Raw genomic sequence first — 17,735 nt, 5'->3', positions numbered from 1 at the left:
AATGGTTAACGATTTATCACGAACGAAACATGCAGTTCAAGAATCGTTAAGAAAAAAAGCTTCGTAACTAACGACTCAAAACTAGGGCAAAACTATTGGTAGGGACGTTTTCACCTCCACCCTAATGGTTAACGATTTTTCATAAATTCCACATGCAGATCAAAAATCGTTAAGCAACAAAACTTCGATGTTAACGACCTTTTTTCTGAAACTGCGATTATAAATCGGATGAAAAAGATTTTGTCCACAGTCGCTAATGGAGAAAATGTGGACGATAGGGAGAGGGAGGAGAAGAAGAAGAGTTTTCCGTTGGAATGAAAATTGGAGGCCTATCTTAAGTGTTAATAGGATTTTAGGATTAGTTTTAGAAAAGAGTACAATGGTATTTTCACCGTCACTTTGGAAGCCCCCTAACTTTTCTGGTGTGGGTATAAATTTGGTGAGGCCCCCAATTATTTTTCAGGGCCCCAATTAAGCGCTGTATTTTATCTAGGGATGTCAATGGGTACCCATTACCCGGGTCCGGAATCGGATCCGATGGATTTGGGTCCGGTTCCGGGTCCTTAAATTGGACCCATTAACCACTTAGGACCCGGCGGGTAATTACCCGTATATACCCGTTTATGAACGGGTCCATCCGGATCCTACCCGTCGGGTACCCGCGGGTATTCGGGTATTTCATAAATGCTAATTCTGTAAAAATCCCAGCGAAAATTAGGTCATATATAAAGGATGAGAAGCTCACCACCCATTTCAGCCGATCTACTTTCTTCTCCTGCCTGCAACTACTTCTACACACTGGAAATCCTTTGTTTCTCAAATTCTTTCACTGAAAGAAAAGTATGATATGCTACTCTACAAATTCTTAAAGTGATGCGCGTGATTTTTATTGAATCGATTTTAGAGGCTTTTGAATCCTCTTGAATCTGTTACAGTATGATTTTAGAAGAGATTCCAATTAAAAAAAAAATAGAAGAGAATGTTAAGAAATGTTAGGAAAATAGCATCTAAAATATTATTGATTCCAATAATGGGTGGTGATAAGGTTAATCAGTGGGTATCTTTCAATTTCTCAATTTTAATCAGTGGGTATCTTTCAATTTCTCAATTTTAATCAGTATTTGGTGTGCTCAATTTCTCTAAATTCAGTAATTGAACTTATGGCTCTAGTGAAGTTAGATTTGTGGGTAGAGTTGTGGGTAGAGTTGTCAAACAGGCCGGCCTAGATTTGTTGCGGTGTCTAGTTATTATACTATTTCTTATCTAGTAATTGTCTAGTTTAAATGAATCGCTCATTTCTTATTAGTCTACTGTTTAATTTCTTTCATTTTGTATCAATTTTTTTTCCTTGTTCTTGATGATTTCTCTTGCACAGACAAGGCAAACTTATTATGCTTGAATGGGTATCCCTGGAATCTCAATGATATGTGAACTCTATGGTTGTTTTTGTGAGCAATCAATGATAGCTCGAAGGTTGGGTGTTTTCAGTAGCTTGCAGCAAACATGCACAAGAGCAAGTCTTCTACTGCCATTTTGGCAATTAAGTCATAAACTACTAATTCCTTGTGTGTGGTTGATGCGTATGCTGTTTATGCGTATATGCTTGGAACATTTGTCTTTTTCTTACTGTATATGCTTGTTAAATTTATTATCGTTTATACTTTATGACACCTGATAGGCTGATACAGATGTTTGTTGGTTTTTCCTTGCAGAGGCAACATGAAAAGTCAAACAGGAAGTAGTGTTGGTGGTCATTGTGTTCCTGTAAAGAAGACTAAAGTTACCGTTTCGAAATCCCCGTGTATGCCGCCGAAAGAAGTAGAAACTGTAGCCAGTGAGTCAAGTGATTCTGATCATATAGAAGCGGCAACAACAGATGTGGTTCCGTCACCTACAAGTAAACGCAAAAGAACCTCAAAGTATTGGGATGAATTTCAAGAGGTATTGATAAAAGGGAAAACACACGGAGAATGCAAGCACTGCAAGAGGAATATTGGTGCGGAGAGAAAAAATGGGACAAGCAGTTTGAGGAAACATCTAAATAGTTGTATGGCGTACAAAGGAGCACAACAACAAATTAACCAAATGTTCTTGAAAGCTAGTGAAACACAAGATGGGTCAGTAGCTTCTTACAACTTTAAGTTTAACCAAGAAGTAACTCGTGATTGTATTGCAAGAATGATTATCTTGCATGAACTCCCTTTCTTATTTGTAGAGTACATTGGTTTTAGAAGGATGCTGACTTCATTACAACCCAATATTAAACTTGTGAAGCGGAACACTACGAAGTCAGATTGCATAAAGATTTATCAAATGGAAAAGAAGCATTTGTACGAGATTTTTAGTAAGGTACAGAGTCGCATAAGCCTTACTACTGATATGTGGACTTGTACCACTCAGAATAGAGGTTATATGGCTTTGACGGGTCACTATGTTGATGAAGAATGGAAGATTCAGAAGAGAATTTTATGTTTTAACGCTGTGGATGGGCAACACACTGGAGTTAACATTGCAAAGGTACTGATGGAGCAGTTGTACAAGTGGAATATAGATAGGAAGATAGCTTCAATTACGCTGGATAATGCTTCAAATAACAAAGTCGTGGTAAGTGAACTTCTTGCTCAGCTAAAACCAGATAATGGATTACTTTTGGATGGGGAATTATTCCATGTTCGATGTTCTTCTCATGTAGTTGCCATTATTGTTGATCATGGGATGCTGCAAATTAAAGAAGAAATACAGAAAATTAGAAATTCAGTGAAATTTATTAGAGGTTCACCACAAAGACAACAAAAATTTAAATAAGTTTGCTTGCAAGTCAATGCTCCTGATAAAAAGTTGATTCAAGACGTTGATACAAGGTGGAATTCTACCTATCTGATGCTTGAAACATCACTTTTATTTCGGGAAGCATTTAACCGGTTCGGGAAGATTGAACCTGATTTTCTTAATGTTGCTCCAACGAGTGAAGACTGGAAGAATGCAAGTAGTCTTTCAATTTGCTTGAAGTTCTTTTATGAAGTCACCATTCTCTTTTCAGGTACGTCATACGTGACAGTTAATCGTTATTTTGATACTTCTTGTTCTTTGTATTTAGAACTTCGTGAGTGGTGTGATTCCGATGATGCATTAATCTCAAAAATGGCAGTGAATATTATGAAAAAGTTTGAAAGATATTGGCAACTTACTAGTAAAACATTTGCAATAGCTTCCATTTTAGATCCTCGGTTTAAAATGAAATTATTGAATTACTATTTCCCATTAATATATCCTGGTAACAGCGAGGAGAAGAAGTTAGAAGTTATGGAAGTCTTGAAAAGATTGTATAATGAATATGCAACACATTATGCTTCTTCAGCTCATGTATACTCAGCAAACATTTCGACAAATCAAGTGAACATGGAAGATTCAGTTGGTAGTAGTGGTAGTACTTCATCTTCTCAAAGTTCTTTTACTTCTAGAAGGAAAGGTTTGACGGCATTTCTGGAAGAAAGTTCACAACATGACGTTGTTCGCACATATCTAGAGCAATACCTATCAGCTGATGTTCACCCTATTAGAAAAGGAAGTGGTATTGATCTGAATGATTATAGTTTTGATGTTTTGGGGTGGTGGAAATTTCATGGACCAATGTATCCAATTGTAGCAGTGATAGCTCGTGATATATTAGCAATTCCTGCGTCATCGATGGCTTCTGAATCTGTTTTCAACACCAGTGGTAGAGTTGTAGATGAATTTCGTTCTTCAATGCTTCCAGAAACAATTGAAGCTCTGATATGCACACAAGATTGGATATGAAGTGCGCTGAAGAGTAAGTAACATATTCAATTCATGTTTGCTATTATATCAATTTTAGTTAGTGATTCATTTACTATGGTTCTTGTACGTCAACTAACTATTTTATTGTGTTAGATGAGGGATTTGGGTTAGGTAGTACTTCACTTCAGACTCTTTTGGAGGCAATGGAGGAGCTCGAGTCAGACGATGATGATGCAACATCGCACATTGTCTAACTGACTGACTATCAATTTAAGGTAAAATAACCAGCTAACCTTGGAATGCACAAATTTGTATTTCCTTAAACTTTGTCGAAATGTGATTAGTACAGTATAAGGAAATACATTCGTAAGAAAGTTTGACTTGTGTCTGTCTATACAATATTTGTCCTAGCTAGTTGTATATTTGGGAATTTTAATGTTTGCTTGTGGTCCTGGCCCTAGCTAGTTGTATATTTGGTGAGTGCAATCACGGAAGCAACTCTTGCTTCATCACATGCAAGGTCTTTGATTGTGATATGGTTACTTGTACACGTTGTTTGGTTGAAGATGCAAGATTTGTACTTTTTTACTCGTAGCACATTGTCTTTACGTAATGTATTTCCTTAAACTTGGTAGAGAATGTGGTAGTGATAATAATTTTGAGGTGGTTTCTGAATTGGGAAAAATTGGGAATATGATTAACTGTTTTTGTTTCTCTTGCAGGAACAATTGGAAATATGATGGTGAAATCTTTAGTGAACTGGTTGGAACTTCTTTTTGGTATATATATATTATATAGGCATAGCCAAAGAACATGCGAAGTGCGAACTACATCCTTCTTTTTTGTATATGTACTTGTGAAGGAAACGCATTTATCTTTTGGGGCTTCTACATTTATAGAATGATATGTCTGTCAAATTTTGTGGTTATAATACGACAGACTATATTAGCCATTAGGGCTGGCGTTACTTGTAGTTATCGGCTAAAAAAATGTCTGCTAACTTTTGTATTTAATATTTATCATATATAATGGCAGATTCTTACTTATAGCTAGGAAAGTAACTTTGATTTTCCTAATCTAAGGATTCTAAGCTCAAGTTTACTCTACTTTTATATGTATGTTAAAGATGGTCACTTTTCAGGTGTTGAATAATCCTTTTTCAGTACTCAGGAGCCATAAAATTGGGAAGTCATATAAGTTTGCTTTTTTACTCGATGGGTACCCGGACCCGGTGATTACCCGTGACCTTTACTGTGTCCGGTTCTGGGCCAACACATTATGGAACCGGCCCCGGAACCGTTAGGACCCAAAACCGACGTTGATATGTCGGGTCCGGTTCTGGGCCATGTACTACCCGGACGGACCCGTTGACAGCCTTGATTTTATCTATCTATAAATTTGAGTTTTTGCTAAATTTATCACACATCAAATTACCAACAATTTAAAAAGATGAACCCAAAAATAATTATCATCACTTAATACCATCAGCTGAACCTTTTAATCTAATTCAAGTACATGGAGAACACGGACAACCAGAGTTCTAATTAGTTGAATCCTGCCGAATAAAACGATCATTGTATCACAAATTTAACTAAGCAGATGAAAGAAAATATCATTACGCTAATCACCTGAGTCTGAAAGTAATTGTATCGATTTCCTCACACAGAGGAATATGAGAGGGGATACCATAATGCTTATCATCAATTCCCTGGGATATCACGATGCTGATCGCTTGAAGCTGAAACGGGTAGTATCAATTTTCTCACTCAGATCAACTCGGTCCAACTCATCTAAACGGACACCACGTGGATGAACCGTGAATCTCTTCGAATTTTCCCCGATAGCTTGCAATGATGCAAATGTATTCACGTGAGCAATTGCTTCGACGACTTCGAAATTGTCGGCTGATGCTTCATTGGAAACCATCTTCAAAATATTTGTTTTGGTGTCATAACAATATAGCACAGATTCAGCATATAAGAATGTAAGTCCACCGTCCTTTGTAAGTAAAATCGGCCGAAACTCCTCTTTACGAGAATCTACTACTACAGCTTCGTAGTCTATACTGAACTCCATATGCCAGGTCTCTTTTGAGTCGCTACTTCCCATCAAGGACCAGATCTCCACACGTGATCTATCATCCACATAAAGACACAAATGCCTTCCCAGTGCAACAAGTCCACATCTATCTTCCTTCCCACGGTTTTCCAGTCGAGGAGGGACAGACAGCAGTCGAAACTCTTCCTTAGCCAAGTCAAAGGCCACAATTTTGTTGTACGAAGTCCAACAAATGACATCATTTGCATAGGTACCCATACCGCCGCTTGAGGTATTCAGTCGATAGGGAACTTTACCTATCGCTCTCCACCCACAACCACTGCCAAGTGTGTATACTTCGACAGTTCCTTCGTTAAAGCTGAGGTAATGGATTCTAACAACCTTGTACTCACTGGTTGACCTGAGATACCCAAACCCACATGATGTATTTCCCAACATGTCAACCTCCCCTTCTACTACACGATAAGGTTTCACGTCTTCCTTCTTTACAACTAGTTCTGGAAGATAAGCATATTCTCTGGTAAGGGGATTACAGATATAGATGGGATCTACAACCAAATGGTGGCGTTGAAATGCACAAACCAAACCATTGCAAGAGCCAACTAAGTGATTACACATAGGATCCTGGTGCATAGGAGGATGATGGATCCTTTTCAGATTTTGATTGTAAATGTATTTCTCATCAGCGCCAACTCTATCACCTACCTGTCCTCCATGGAGAAGTAAAGTTCTGAACTCGTCAGGGTCGTCAATGCGACAAGCAAAAAAGAGACATGGCTCCTCCACCTTAGAACCTAAATTATCACTGCCATCGTTGCCATCATGATAAAGTTTAAGCTGGCGACTGAGGTGCATATTAGCAAAATTACTTCCATGGATGAGAGTTACCCATTTTTTACAAACTAATTTGCACTCTAAAACAGATTCAGCTGGAACCCGAGAAAGTATTTCTTGTACAATATCCGAGGGAAGAGACTCCATAGATGATGGTTGAACTAATAACTAAAAATCAAAAACCAAAAAGTAAGAAAATCTAGCTAGTTTCAGGAAAAAAAAACTTTGGTAGATGTGCTTTTGTACAATGCTAGACCTTGTTATTATTTATAGGCTTCAATGATTCCTAAAACAACACCAAGACTGGAAAAAGGAAATCATGCAAACAAGAACTTGAAAAGGAAATCACCTAGTTTAGCAATCAAACTAAAAACTACGACGACGGAATCATAGTTAGACTCAAAAACAGAAATCATATATATATTAAACCTAATGCTAGTACGAACTAACCGACCACCGATTATGTCAGCTTGAAGTGTCGTTAAAGGTTAAGACGTGGCACACATTGACACGTGTCACTAAAAAATAACAATCTTACTATACCCATAGAAAAATTTGCACCGTAAATACACCGAAAGAGATCGCACGGACTCAGGGCAGCATTAGGTGCATTGGGATAGGGATAGGGAAGAAATGGGCCCCAACTCTAACGTCCTCCTTCGGGCTGGCCATAGTAGGTATCCCATAGTAAAAAGGGACCAGGCTCCCTACATAAGCTCAGTCGGGCTGGCCCAATTACCAGACCCGACCCACCAACCACAAAATCCAGTGTTCTACACATCATAAAAGTTAAACACGTGGCAAAATAAAGTTGACTTTGGTCAACGTGTCGTTCTGTATGCTGGATCCTTTTTTTTCATGATAAAACTGAGCAAGCACTGCAAAGATAAAACAACAACGCTACCTTTGCCTTGGGAGTCTCCCAATATTAATTCTCGGGAGCCTCCGGAGCCTGCACAAGCTAAACCCATTAAGGTGGTGGAGCTATCCATACAATCACAACCTAAAACTGCTGCTGAGGCAGTTGAACCATCATCCTGATGAGTATTGCTTTCAGAATCCAGAGAACACACATCAGTTCTTTGACATGTTTCACCTGCAGTTTCCACAAAATGTTTAGATATAATGCAAAGAAGAATAAGTTTAATGCAGAACTGGCGCAGCGTATCAACGGTGATTCAGCTCAATCTAGAAATATAGGTTAAATTTCTAGAGACCTGACTTCTTGAATCGAAGAGTTCAATCAAATTCGATGCAAGGCTCTTGAATTGATGACAGAATCAAATCAATGCAAGGCTTTAGAGAAAACTCTTGTGTATTATCTCTTAAAACTGAATGAATAAAACTATCTTACAATCCCTTATTTATATGAACCTATCTTTCCTAAAAATCAAACATCTAAGAAAAGGAATTATAAAAGAAAAAGGAAATCTAAAAAGACCAAAATTAGGAAAGGTATCAAGATGCTGCATCAGGTCCCGCCGGGGAAGAAGGATTCGACCACGAATCTGGAACTGGGTCTGGTGGAACAAAACGTGATAAATAACGAACATTGAAGACATCCGAAGTGTTGATGTTTGCTGGAAGTTGTAGGCGATAAGCATTGTCATTAATTCGTTCCACAACTGTGACAGGACCTATTTTCTTTGCCTTGAGTTTATTATAAGCATGAGCCGGCATTCGATCTTTAGTGAGAAATACCCAAACTTGATCACCTACTTCGAAGAGAACACGACGGCGACGAGAATCAGACGCAGCTTTGTACTTTGAGGAGGATGACTCGAGATTGGTAATAACCTTCGTATGAATCGTATGAATGTTGTCTACAAAATCATCAGCTACACCATGAAGACGTGTACGGTCTGGAAGAGTAGATAAATCCAAAGGACCACGAGGGAGAAGACCATAAACGACCTGAAATGGACTGAACCCTGAACTTCTATTAAGTGAATGATTATGAGCAAACTCTGCTTGAGGAAGCTTTGAGTCCCAAGTTTTAATAGAATCTCCCACAAGGCAGCGAAGCAAATTCCCCAAAGATCTATTGGTCACTTCTGTTTGACCGTCCGTTTGAGGATGATAAGCGGAACTCATGTCAAGGCTGGTTCCTAGTAATTTCCATAAAGACCTCCAAAAATGTCCTAAGAATCAAGAATCCCGATCAGAAACGATGGAAGTTGGCAATCCATGGAGTCTGTAAACCTCTCGAAAAAAAAGTGTTGCGACTTGGACTGCATCTGAAGTCTTTTTACATGGAATGAAGTGCACCATCTTGGAGAAACGATCAACAATGACAAAGATTGAATCGAAACCCTTTTGTGTACGAGGAAGACCCATCACAAAGTCCATACTGATGTCCGTCCATGGTTGTGTTGGAATAGGGAGAGGAAGGTATAGACCGGCATTCGTGGAATGACCTTTTGATGTCTGACACACTGTGCAACGTTCGACAAAACGCTCAACATCACGTCTCAATGCAGGCCAAAAATAAGACTGAGAAAGTAAATACAACGTCCGGTCGCGACCAATGTGTCCTTCATTATGTGTTTCAGCAACAAGTTTAAGACGGAGGCTGCAGTCTGGAATGCAAAGACGACTGTCTCGAAAAAGAAAGCCATCGTGCATAGTGAAATCTCGAGAAAGACCATTCTGTACGTCAAGAAGAACTCGACCAAAGAAGTCATCAGACTCATACAAATCAGCAAAGGTGGAAAATCCCGGAACTGATACATGAAGAACGCTCAGCAAAGAATGGCGACGACTCAGGGCATCAGCAACTCGATTAGAAACACCTGACGTGTGTTTGATAACAAACGTAAATTGTTGCAAGTAAGATATCCATGATGCGTGACGAGCTGAGATTTTATCTTGACTGTTCAGGTGTTTTAAAGCATCATGATCTGTGTAAAGAACAAATTCTTTATGGAAAAGATAATGTCTCCAGTGTTTGATTGCTTGAACCACTGCATAAAATTCCACATCGTAAGTACTATAACGTAGACGAGCTCCAGCCAGTTTTTCACTGAAGAAGGCAATAGGTTTGTTGCGTTGGCTCAAGACAGCACCAATGCCCAACTTAGAAGCATCACTATGAAGTTCAAAAACTTGAGTAAAATCTGGAAGAGCTAGAATAGGTGCTGATAACAATTTCGTCTTAATGATCTCAAAAGCTGTAGTTGCTTCGGCAGTCCAAGTGAAGACACTATCATGACGAATACAATCAGTGATAGGTGCCATCAAACTGCTAAATTGCGGCACAAATCTTCGATAAAAAGATGCTAGACCATGAAAACTTCGAGTTTCAGATAAAGTAGTAGGAGTAGGCCAAGATTTTATTGCTTCTACCTTGCTCGGATCGACGGCTAGACCTTGTGCTGAGACGATGTATCCAAGGAAGTGAACCTCAGGAGAGCCAAACTCACACTTTGTTTGTGTGGCAAATAGTCGATCTCGACGGAGAACAAGAAGTACTTCTCTTAAGTGTGCAAGATGTTCAGTGAAGGACTTACTAAATATGAGAATATCATCAAAATAAACAACTACAAACTTACCTATGAAGGGCCGAAGAGATTGATTCATAACACGCATGAAAGTGCTTGGTGCATTGGACAAGCCAAAGGGCATGACAAGCCATTCAAAAAGTACTTCGCGAGTTTTAAAAGCCGTCTTCCATTCATCTCCTGGGCGGATCCGTATCTGATGATAACCACTTCGAAGATCCAGTTTAGAGAAAATCGTTGCAGCTCCAATTTGATCTAATAGATCGTCGAGACGGGGAATGGGAAATCTATAGCGTACTGTAATTTTATTTATAGCACGGCTGTCGACACACATCCTCCAAGATCCATCCTTCTTTGGTATAAGCAAAGCTGGGACTGCACACGGACTCAAGCTTTCACGTAAATATCCCTTCAACACAAGTTCCTCAACCTGTCGTCTAAGTTCTTCATGCTCACTCGGACTCATACGATAATGAGCTCTATTAGGAAGAACAACATCTGGAATTAGATCAATATGGTGTTGAATATCTCTGAGTGGAGGAAGGCCGGGTGGTAACTCATTAGGAAAAACATCCTGAAACTCTTTCAATAGTCTTTGAAAATGTTCTGGAGGTGACGGCAAAGACTTTCTGACAACCGAATTGATCAATATTAGAACATATCTTTCTTCGCGAAGTGTTTCTTCAAAAGCTTTTTGCTGCAAGAAAAGGACTGGAGCTGATGGTGTATGTTGTTTCTCGGGCAAAGAAGGTTGTAGAGTGAAATTGCGATTATTGTAACGAAAACTGTAGGTATTACGATAGCCATCATGTTGTACTCGAAGATCAGATAACCAAGGACGTCCTAAAAGTAGATGGCAAGCATCCATTGGAGCAATATCACAATGAATTTGATCCTTATACGAATCTCCCACCGAAAAAGAAATCAATGCTCGTCGAGTTATGAGTACATCAGTATTCCGATCCAACCATGCCAACTTGTAGGGGTTAGGATGTAGTTCTGTTGATAATTGAAGTTTGGTTACAACCTCCTCAGCAATGACGTTTTCACTACTACCAGAATCAATTATGAAGTTACACACCTTGCCTCCAATAGTACACTTTGAGTGAAAAAGATTATGTCGTTGAGGGTTGATATCTGTTCCACGCGGAGCTAAACACACACGTCGCAACATTAATGCTGGTCCGCTATCTGCTTTAAGAACCTCTACTTCATCCTGTGGCTCTGTAGTTTCCTCATCGTAAATTACTTCAACGTCATTACCAGCAGTGTCAAGGAGGAGGCCTCTTCTGTTTCTAGTGGGGCAGGAAGACTGTCGATGACCTAAATCTCCACAAGAAAAGCAACGAATTGAGTTTGGTCGAGTTTGTCGAGTGTCAAGAGCTGGAACAATGGGTGTGTCTGCTTTGACAGATATAGCGTCATATGTCGCAGTCGGAGTCTGATTTGGTCGAGAAGAACGAACAGTAGACCATGATGAGAAGGATAATTTAGTTTGCGCCTCAATAGTCAAAGCTTGCTGATGTGCTTCTGACAGTGTTGATGGATGGAAGAGATTGATTGTGTGTTGGATCTGTTGTCGTAATCCTGCTGTAAACCGTGCCACCAGTTGACGCTCAGAGTCTTGTATATCAACTCGATTGAGAAGTAAAAAAAATTCAGTAGAGTAGTCAGCCACAGATCGATTTCCCTGACGGATGGTATGGAGACGCTGAAACATTAGCTGGTCATAATTGTAAGGCAAGAATGTTTTCTTAAGTTTTGATGAAAGTTTATCCCATGACATAATCTTTGGTTTTCCAAGACGTGCACGAGTTGTCTTCAATTGTGTCCACCAGGCAGCTGCTCTGCCACGAAAACGCATTGTTAAGACAGGAACACATTGATCCATTGGAACTCGTTTGAATTCTAGGATTTCTTCTACCGTGACTATCCAATCGAGCAGTTCTTCAGCTGAAGAATTTCCATGAAACTCTGGTATCTCGGTTTTGAAACCCGATTCCCAATGAATATGAGCTGCTGCGTTTGGTACGTTATCTGGTGCTAGAGTACGGTTGGTGTGTAGAGGAGCAAAGGGATTAACGTCGTCTGCAAACGGGTTTTCTTCGTCATCAACATCGTCTCTGGTACTGTTAACGTGAGCAACATGCTCGCGTACGGCTGGTGCTGGTTGTTGAACCAGAAGGGGTTGGAGGGCAGTTGTGATGGAAGCCATCTGGGCTTGTAGCTCAGTAATGGCGTCACGATTGATTTCTGCTGCAGTACGAACTGGTGTTCGACGAGGTCTCACCATTGTAGTGACAGACAAAGAACGTAGCCTGTCTCTGATACCAACCTGGCGCAGCGTATCAACGGTGATTCAGCTCAATCTAGAAATATAGGTTAAATTTCTAGAGACCTGACTTCTTGAATCGAAGAGTTCAATCAAATTCGATGCAAGGCTCTTGAATTGATGACAGAATCAAATCAATGCAAGGCTTTAGAGAAAACTCTAGTGTATTATCTCTTAAAACTGAATGAATAAAACTATCTTACAATCCCTTATTTATATGAACCTATCTTTCCTAAAAATCAAACATCTAAGAAAAGGAATTATAAAAGAAAAAGGAAATCTAAAAAGACCAAAATTAGGAAAGGTATCAAGATGCTGCATCAAGAACCCACACTGTATATCTTTGAGCTTGATTTACACCATGGACCTAGAAAGACTTAAGAGTGAATATATAGCACATTAGAAGAGCTGCAACTATGAAGAGCACCAGCAGCAAAATCCGAACAAGCCGTTTGGTCTTGTGGTCATAAATCTAATCTTGATAATATGCAAAAGAAGCAAGACAAAAACCAGTTCCACAGGAAACAATTAAACACAGACCCATGCATCTTTGTAAAGCAGGCAATTATTTGCACAAGCACCGTGTATATGCACAGTGAACAGTCGTACCAGCAACAGATGTCAGTTATACATAACCTACCTAAACATGGCTCAGCAGATGCGAAGACAAATTATTCACAAGGAGAAGATAAAACAACAACGCTACCTTTGCCAGACATTGGTATTACTGTTGGGGAGACACTCAGATCATTACAAAGTGAAATTGATTCTTTGGTAGTTGGACCATCATCAAGACTTTCAAAATACAGAAGACCCATATGACTTCTTGGATATGGTCCACCTGCAGTTCGCCAAGGTGTTTAGAAATAATGCAAACAAATAATTTTGATGACAAGAAAGCCTGGTGCAGAACCCACACTGTATATGAGCAAAACAGAGCAGTTTTGTAACACTGATATGGTACGAGTATTGGATAAAACAACAACGCTACCTTTGCAGTCCTTTGGTATTAATTCCTTTAATATTACTGCTTGGGAGCCATGGGAGTCGGGTTCACCTGCAGTTTGCACAGATGTTTAGAAATAATGCAAGCAAACAATTTTGATGACAAGAAAGCCTGGTGCAGAACCCACAGGGTATATGGTACGGGTATTGTTACATTTTCTACAACAAAGATAAAACAACAACGCTACCTTTGCCCGACATTGGTATTACTGCTCGGGCGAGAATATTATTACAAAGTGAAATTGCTTCTTCTTCGGTAGCTAAACCATCATAACGAGAAGTACTGCTTTCAGAATCCATATCAGTTCTTGGATATGGTTCACCTGCAGTTTGCACAGATGTTTAGAAATAATGCAAGCAAACAATCTTGATGACAAGAATGCCCGGTGCTGAACCCACAGCGTACATGGTACTGTTACATTTCTACAACATAAAAGTATGGCTTTCAGAATCCAGAAAATCCATAAAAGTACCCGTACAAGTATTGTATGGGTACTCCTACATGTTCTACAACAAAAACAAAACAACAAGGCTACCTTTGTCAGCGTTAGGTTTTACTGCTAGGGAGCCACAGGAGTCTGCCACCATAAGCATTCCATCTACGGTGATGTAAGTGGTTGATACATCAACATGACAAGTATTGTTTTCAGAAACCAGAAAACCCTTGTCAGTTCTTTGATATGTTTCACCTGCGGTTTGCACAAATATTTAGAACTGTTGCAAACAAATAAGTTTGATGACAAGAAAGAGGACCCACATTGTCTACGAGCAAAATCCGAACTTGAGCTGGTTGGTCTTGAAGTGGCCATGAATTTATTCTTCAGTTTCTCTCTATCGTTCTCCATCTGTCGTTCGCTATATATATATGGATGGAGAGAGAGAGAGATAGTATATGTGGTGAAAGCCTCTAAGATGCAGACAGTGTAAGAACCTGTAGAAAAACTAACCAATCAAAACAAAAACTGTCAAGCAAATTTCACGTGGTTTCCAAAAAATATATTCTCATTGATTTTAAACAGTTTTTTCGGCATTAAAATTTCTTCTGAAATCAGTTTTGGAGGGCTAATATAGTTTGGGTTTATTCAAATGTATCTCAAGCGATTGTTCCCTCACTATTTTGTAAATATTTCACTCTCTTTAAAACCATCTCTTTTGGATCCTCTATGATGCTGAATATGACCGCCCGTCTCTTCTCTGATGTTAGTTCTCTCCCTTCAAGGGGACCTCCACTGGGTTTAGGAAGATGGCTTTCGAAAGGGATATCAAAGTTGATCCTTTTTATATGGTGTCGCAGGTGTTTCAACTACTATGTTTTAAGGCCTGCTAATGGGATAATTCAGTTACGACTTCCCTCAGTTCCTTTACTCAAAATATCATGGGTATCGTCTTTGACAATCAATGGAGAATATCCACTCCTGAAACAATTCTTCTAGAATAGGAAGCTATAAAACCACCTCGACTAAAATTGAATGGTTAATAGTTAATTAGTGTTGTCACCTAAACAAAAACAACTATCGAACTAGTAGTTAAAACTGCCAATTTTTTTGGGAAAAACTAGGTTAACTAGAATTAAAAATTAATGATGAGCGATCATAGGAAAAGCATAAAGAATAGGTGTATGAACTTCACGAGATAAGAAGCCAAATTATTCACGAGAAGCAGATAAAGCAGGAGTTTACTGTAGCGTTCAACTCATTATCACTCACATGCATCAATGAGTAGAAGAGAACTAGCAAGTGCATGCCAGATCTGCCTTGCAGTTATTTATATACACACAGAACCATTCAACAACCATTTATTTATATACATAAACTTATTTCAGTTTCCACTTCTAACACAGATCGGGTTCATTCAAATGCATCTCTAGTCTTAAACATCATTTACACACCGGTGTCCTGATCCTTTCACTTTGTTTTGTGTAATATTACACTCTCTTTTTACAACAGTATCTTTTGGTTCCTCTATGATGTGGAGTATGACAGCCGCCTCTTCTCTGACTGCATTCCTCCCAATGCTGGTTAGTCTGAAACTCAGAAAAACCTCAGCAACGGGTTCTCTCTCTTCAAGCGCAAGTCCACTGAATCCTGGTTCGCGTCTGCAACGTAACGAAATCCAGCGTTTCAGGCTTGCTTGCTAATGAAGTAATTGTGTTACGATTTCCCTCAATTCCTTTAACCCAGAATCTCATTAAAAAATGTCTTTCACAATCAATAAACATCACTTGGACACCAGTGTCTTAAACATCAGTTCAAGCGCAAGTCCTGAATCCTGGTTCGTGTCTGCAGGGTAACGAAATCCAGCGTTTCAGGCTTGCTAATGAAGTAAGTGTGTTGCGATTTCCCTCAATTCCTTTAACCCAGAATCTCATTAAAATATAAGTCTTTGACAATCAATAAAGAAAATCTAACCCTGAAACCATTATTCTAGAATAGAAAGCAAACCCCAATGAAATCTCAACTAAAGTTGGTTCATTTGTTTGACACTTTAACAACTATCATAACTAGTAGTTAAACTCTACCGAGCACAACCTAATTGTTTACACTACCGTTTGGGAAAAACGAAGTTAAAGATTAACCATGAGTACTCTCGCAATCATAGGAACAGCTTTGTAAAACAGACATAACTCTAACATAAAGAACATGTGTATGAATTCCACACAACTATTTTAATTTGTAGAATGAAGATAGGCCGGACAGCGGTCATACCTGTTTCTCAATTTAGAGTTTAAAAAGTAAGGTGTCTCAGCTCCTTGGTACTACTGGCCGTGTGATAGAGAAATTCACGTCCCTTTGTGTTGTTTCTTATGCTGCAACATGATAAAGCTTTCTTGTAAGCCTATAGAAAGTTCATGTTACAAAATAATGAAACATTATGAGTCCCCAACCATAACCATACTCATCTCTAAGCAAATCACCAATACCTTGAATATTCAGATATAGGCAGCCAAGTATAAAAAAATTTAAGAAAAGACATAACTCTCTTTCAAAATATACCAGCTAGGAAAAAATTGTCCATGGGTTATGCACAAACTTATCTACAAGACCATGGGGTGCTAGACTATGCTAACAAAATATAACTCTACAAAATGAAAAAATGTATATGTACACTTGAAATTTAACCCATTCTTAAGGAATTTGCCTCCATGTAGTAACTAATATTCATCATTATATTGGAGAAATATAAATTTTGTCACTTTGAAAATCATGGTCAAATGTTTTTCTTTTTTTAACTTTTCGTCATTATAGATGTATGAAAAGAGGTAACCTTTTGGGATGTTACCACAACAAAGAATCCGTAGAAATTACTGACAGAATTAAGTCTCTGATGGTAGTTGGGCTCCAAAAAAATGGAGTATTCCGGATGTAAATAAAAAGTGAAAATTCACAAAATTAATGACAGATTATTATGTCTCCAATTTCATAGTAGCTGGGAAACTTGCACCAAAAAAGAGGTATTATTTTTTAGATCTAAATAACAAGTGAATTATAATGTCCCAAAAATTTAAATCTTTTAAAAGATTTCAATTCATCAGGTAATTTTTGCAGTTACCATGATTCAAACCCCAATGTAACTCAGTGATACCAGCCAGACATTACAAAACAAAAAGAACATTACTGACTGGTTTGTGTATCAGGTTCCCGTGTTTAGCACAAAAATGGCAAAGTTTTCAGATCTAAACCAAAAAGTAAATCTAACACAAAACCAATAAGAATACAGAGGGATCAGAGAGCCTTGACTAAGAATAACACAACTCTGCAACTCAAGTACAACCCTGAGAAATACAGTCATCATCTTCACAAGAGAACAAAACTAAACATTAAATCCAAGTACGGCGTTCGCAGTGTCTTACCTTCCCTCCAGACAGAACGTGAATCTGTCGCTATCTTCCGCCGGTTCCTCTTTTTGATTTCTGATGAAAACTCAAAGCGGCAAGCCTGCCGTCATGGACATCGAAACTCTTTGTTGGAGGGAGTTTAATGTATGTTGAATCTTGGGGATTTTGAGGGAGTGTAAGAGAATATAGGGAGTTTGAGAGAGTTTGGTGTGTTGAGTGTAGGGAGTTTGAGAGACTCTCCCAAAATCTCTACTTTTTTGAGAGATTTGGAGTGAGGCAAAAATACACTATAAACTCCCTAGAACTCCCCAGAAAAAACAAACTCCCTATCATTCTAATTTTTACCACTAACAGGGAGTTTAAGAGTTTCTTTCAAACTCCCCCACGACTAACGTGGATTTTTAGGGAGTTT

At 38.8% G+C, this 17,735-nt stretch overlaps 2 protein-coding genes across 4 annotated transcripts; both read right to left on the bottom strand.

Annotated features, from left to right (window-relative positions):
- Window positions 1-5,475: 5,475 nt before the first annotated feature.
- LOC113315474 (F-box protein At3g07870-like) lies at window positions 5,476-6,798 on the bottom strand. The gene has a single exon (XM_026563750.1). The coding sequence runs from the start codon at window positions 6,796-6,798 to the stop codon at window positions 5,476-5,478; it is 1,323 nt and encodes a 440-aa protein (XP_026419535.1).
- A 204-nt stretch (window positions 6,799-7,002) lies between these two features.
- LOC113317451 lies at window positions 7,003-17,524 on the bottom strand. 3 transcript variants are annotated; one of them, XM_026565570.1, is made up of 8 exons: window positions 17,339-17,524; window positions 16,194-16,294; window positions 14,246-14,419; window positions 14,025-14,177; window positions 13,677-13,811; window positions 13,475-13,540; window positions 13,190-13,324; window positions 7,003-7,747 (listed from the first exon to the last, which is right to left on the bottom strand). In XM_026565570.1, exons 3-8 carry the CDS (start codon window positions 14,331-14,333, stop codon window positions 7,473-7,475), a joined length of 852 nt encoding a protein of 283 aa, XP_026421355.1. In that variant the 5' UTR covers window positions 14,334-14,419; window positions 16,194-16,294; window positions 17,339-17,524; the 3' UTR covers window positions 7,003-7,472. The 3 variants fall into 3 exon arrangements, with proteins under 3 accessions (XP_026421355.1, XP_026421353.1, XP_026421356.1); XM_026565568.1 differs by having other exon boundaries at window positions 14,246-14,430; window positions 17,339-17,523; XM_026565571.1 differs by lacking the exon at window positions 7,003-7,747 and adding an exon at window positions 12,715-12,859 and having other exon boundaries at window positions 14,246-14,430; window positions 17,339-17,516.
- Between the last annotated feature and the right edge of the window lie 211 nt (window positions 17,525-17,735).

Source organism: Papaver somniferum, chromosome 10 (assembly GCF_003573695.1).
Source record: "Papaver somniferum cultivar HN1 chromosome 10, ASM357369v1, whole genome shotgun sequence".
NCBI classification, from domain to species: Eukaryota; Viridiplantae; Streptophyta; class Magnoliopsida; order Ranunculales; family Papaveraceae; genus Papaver; species Papaver somniferum.
The sequence above is the reverse complement of the archived record's forward strand: the minus strand, read 5'-3'. Positions and strand labels throughout refer to the sequence as shown.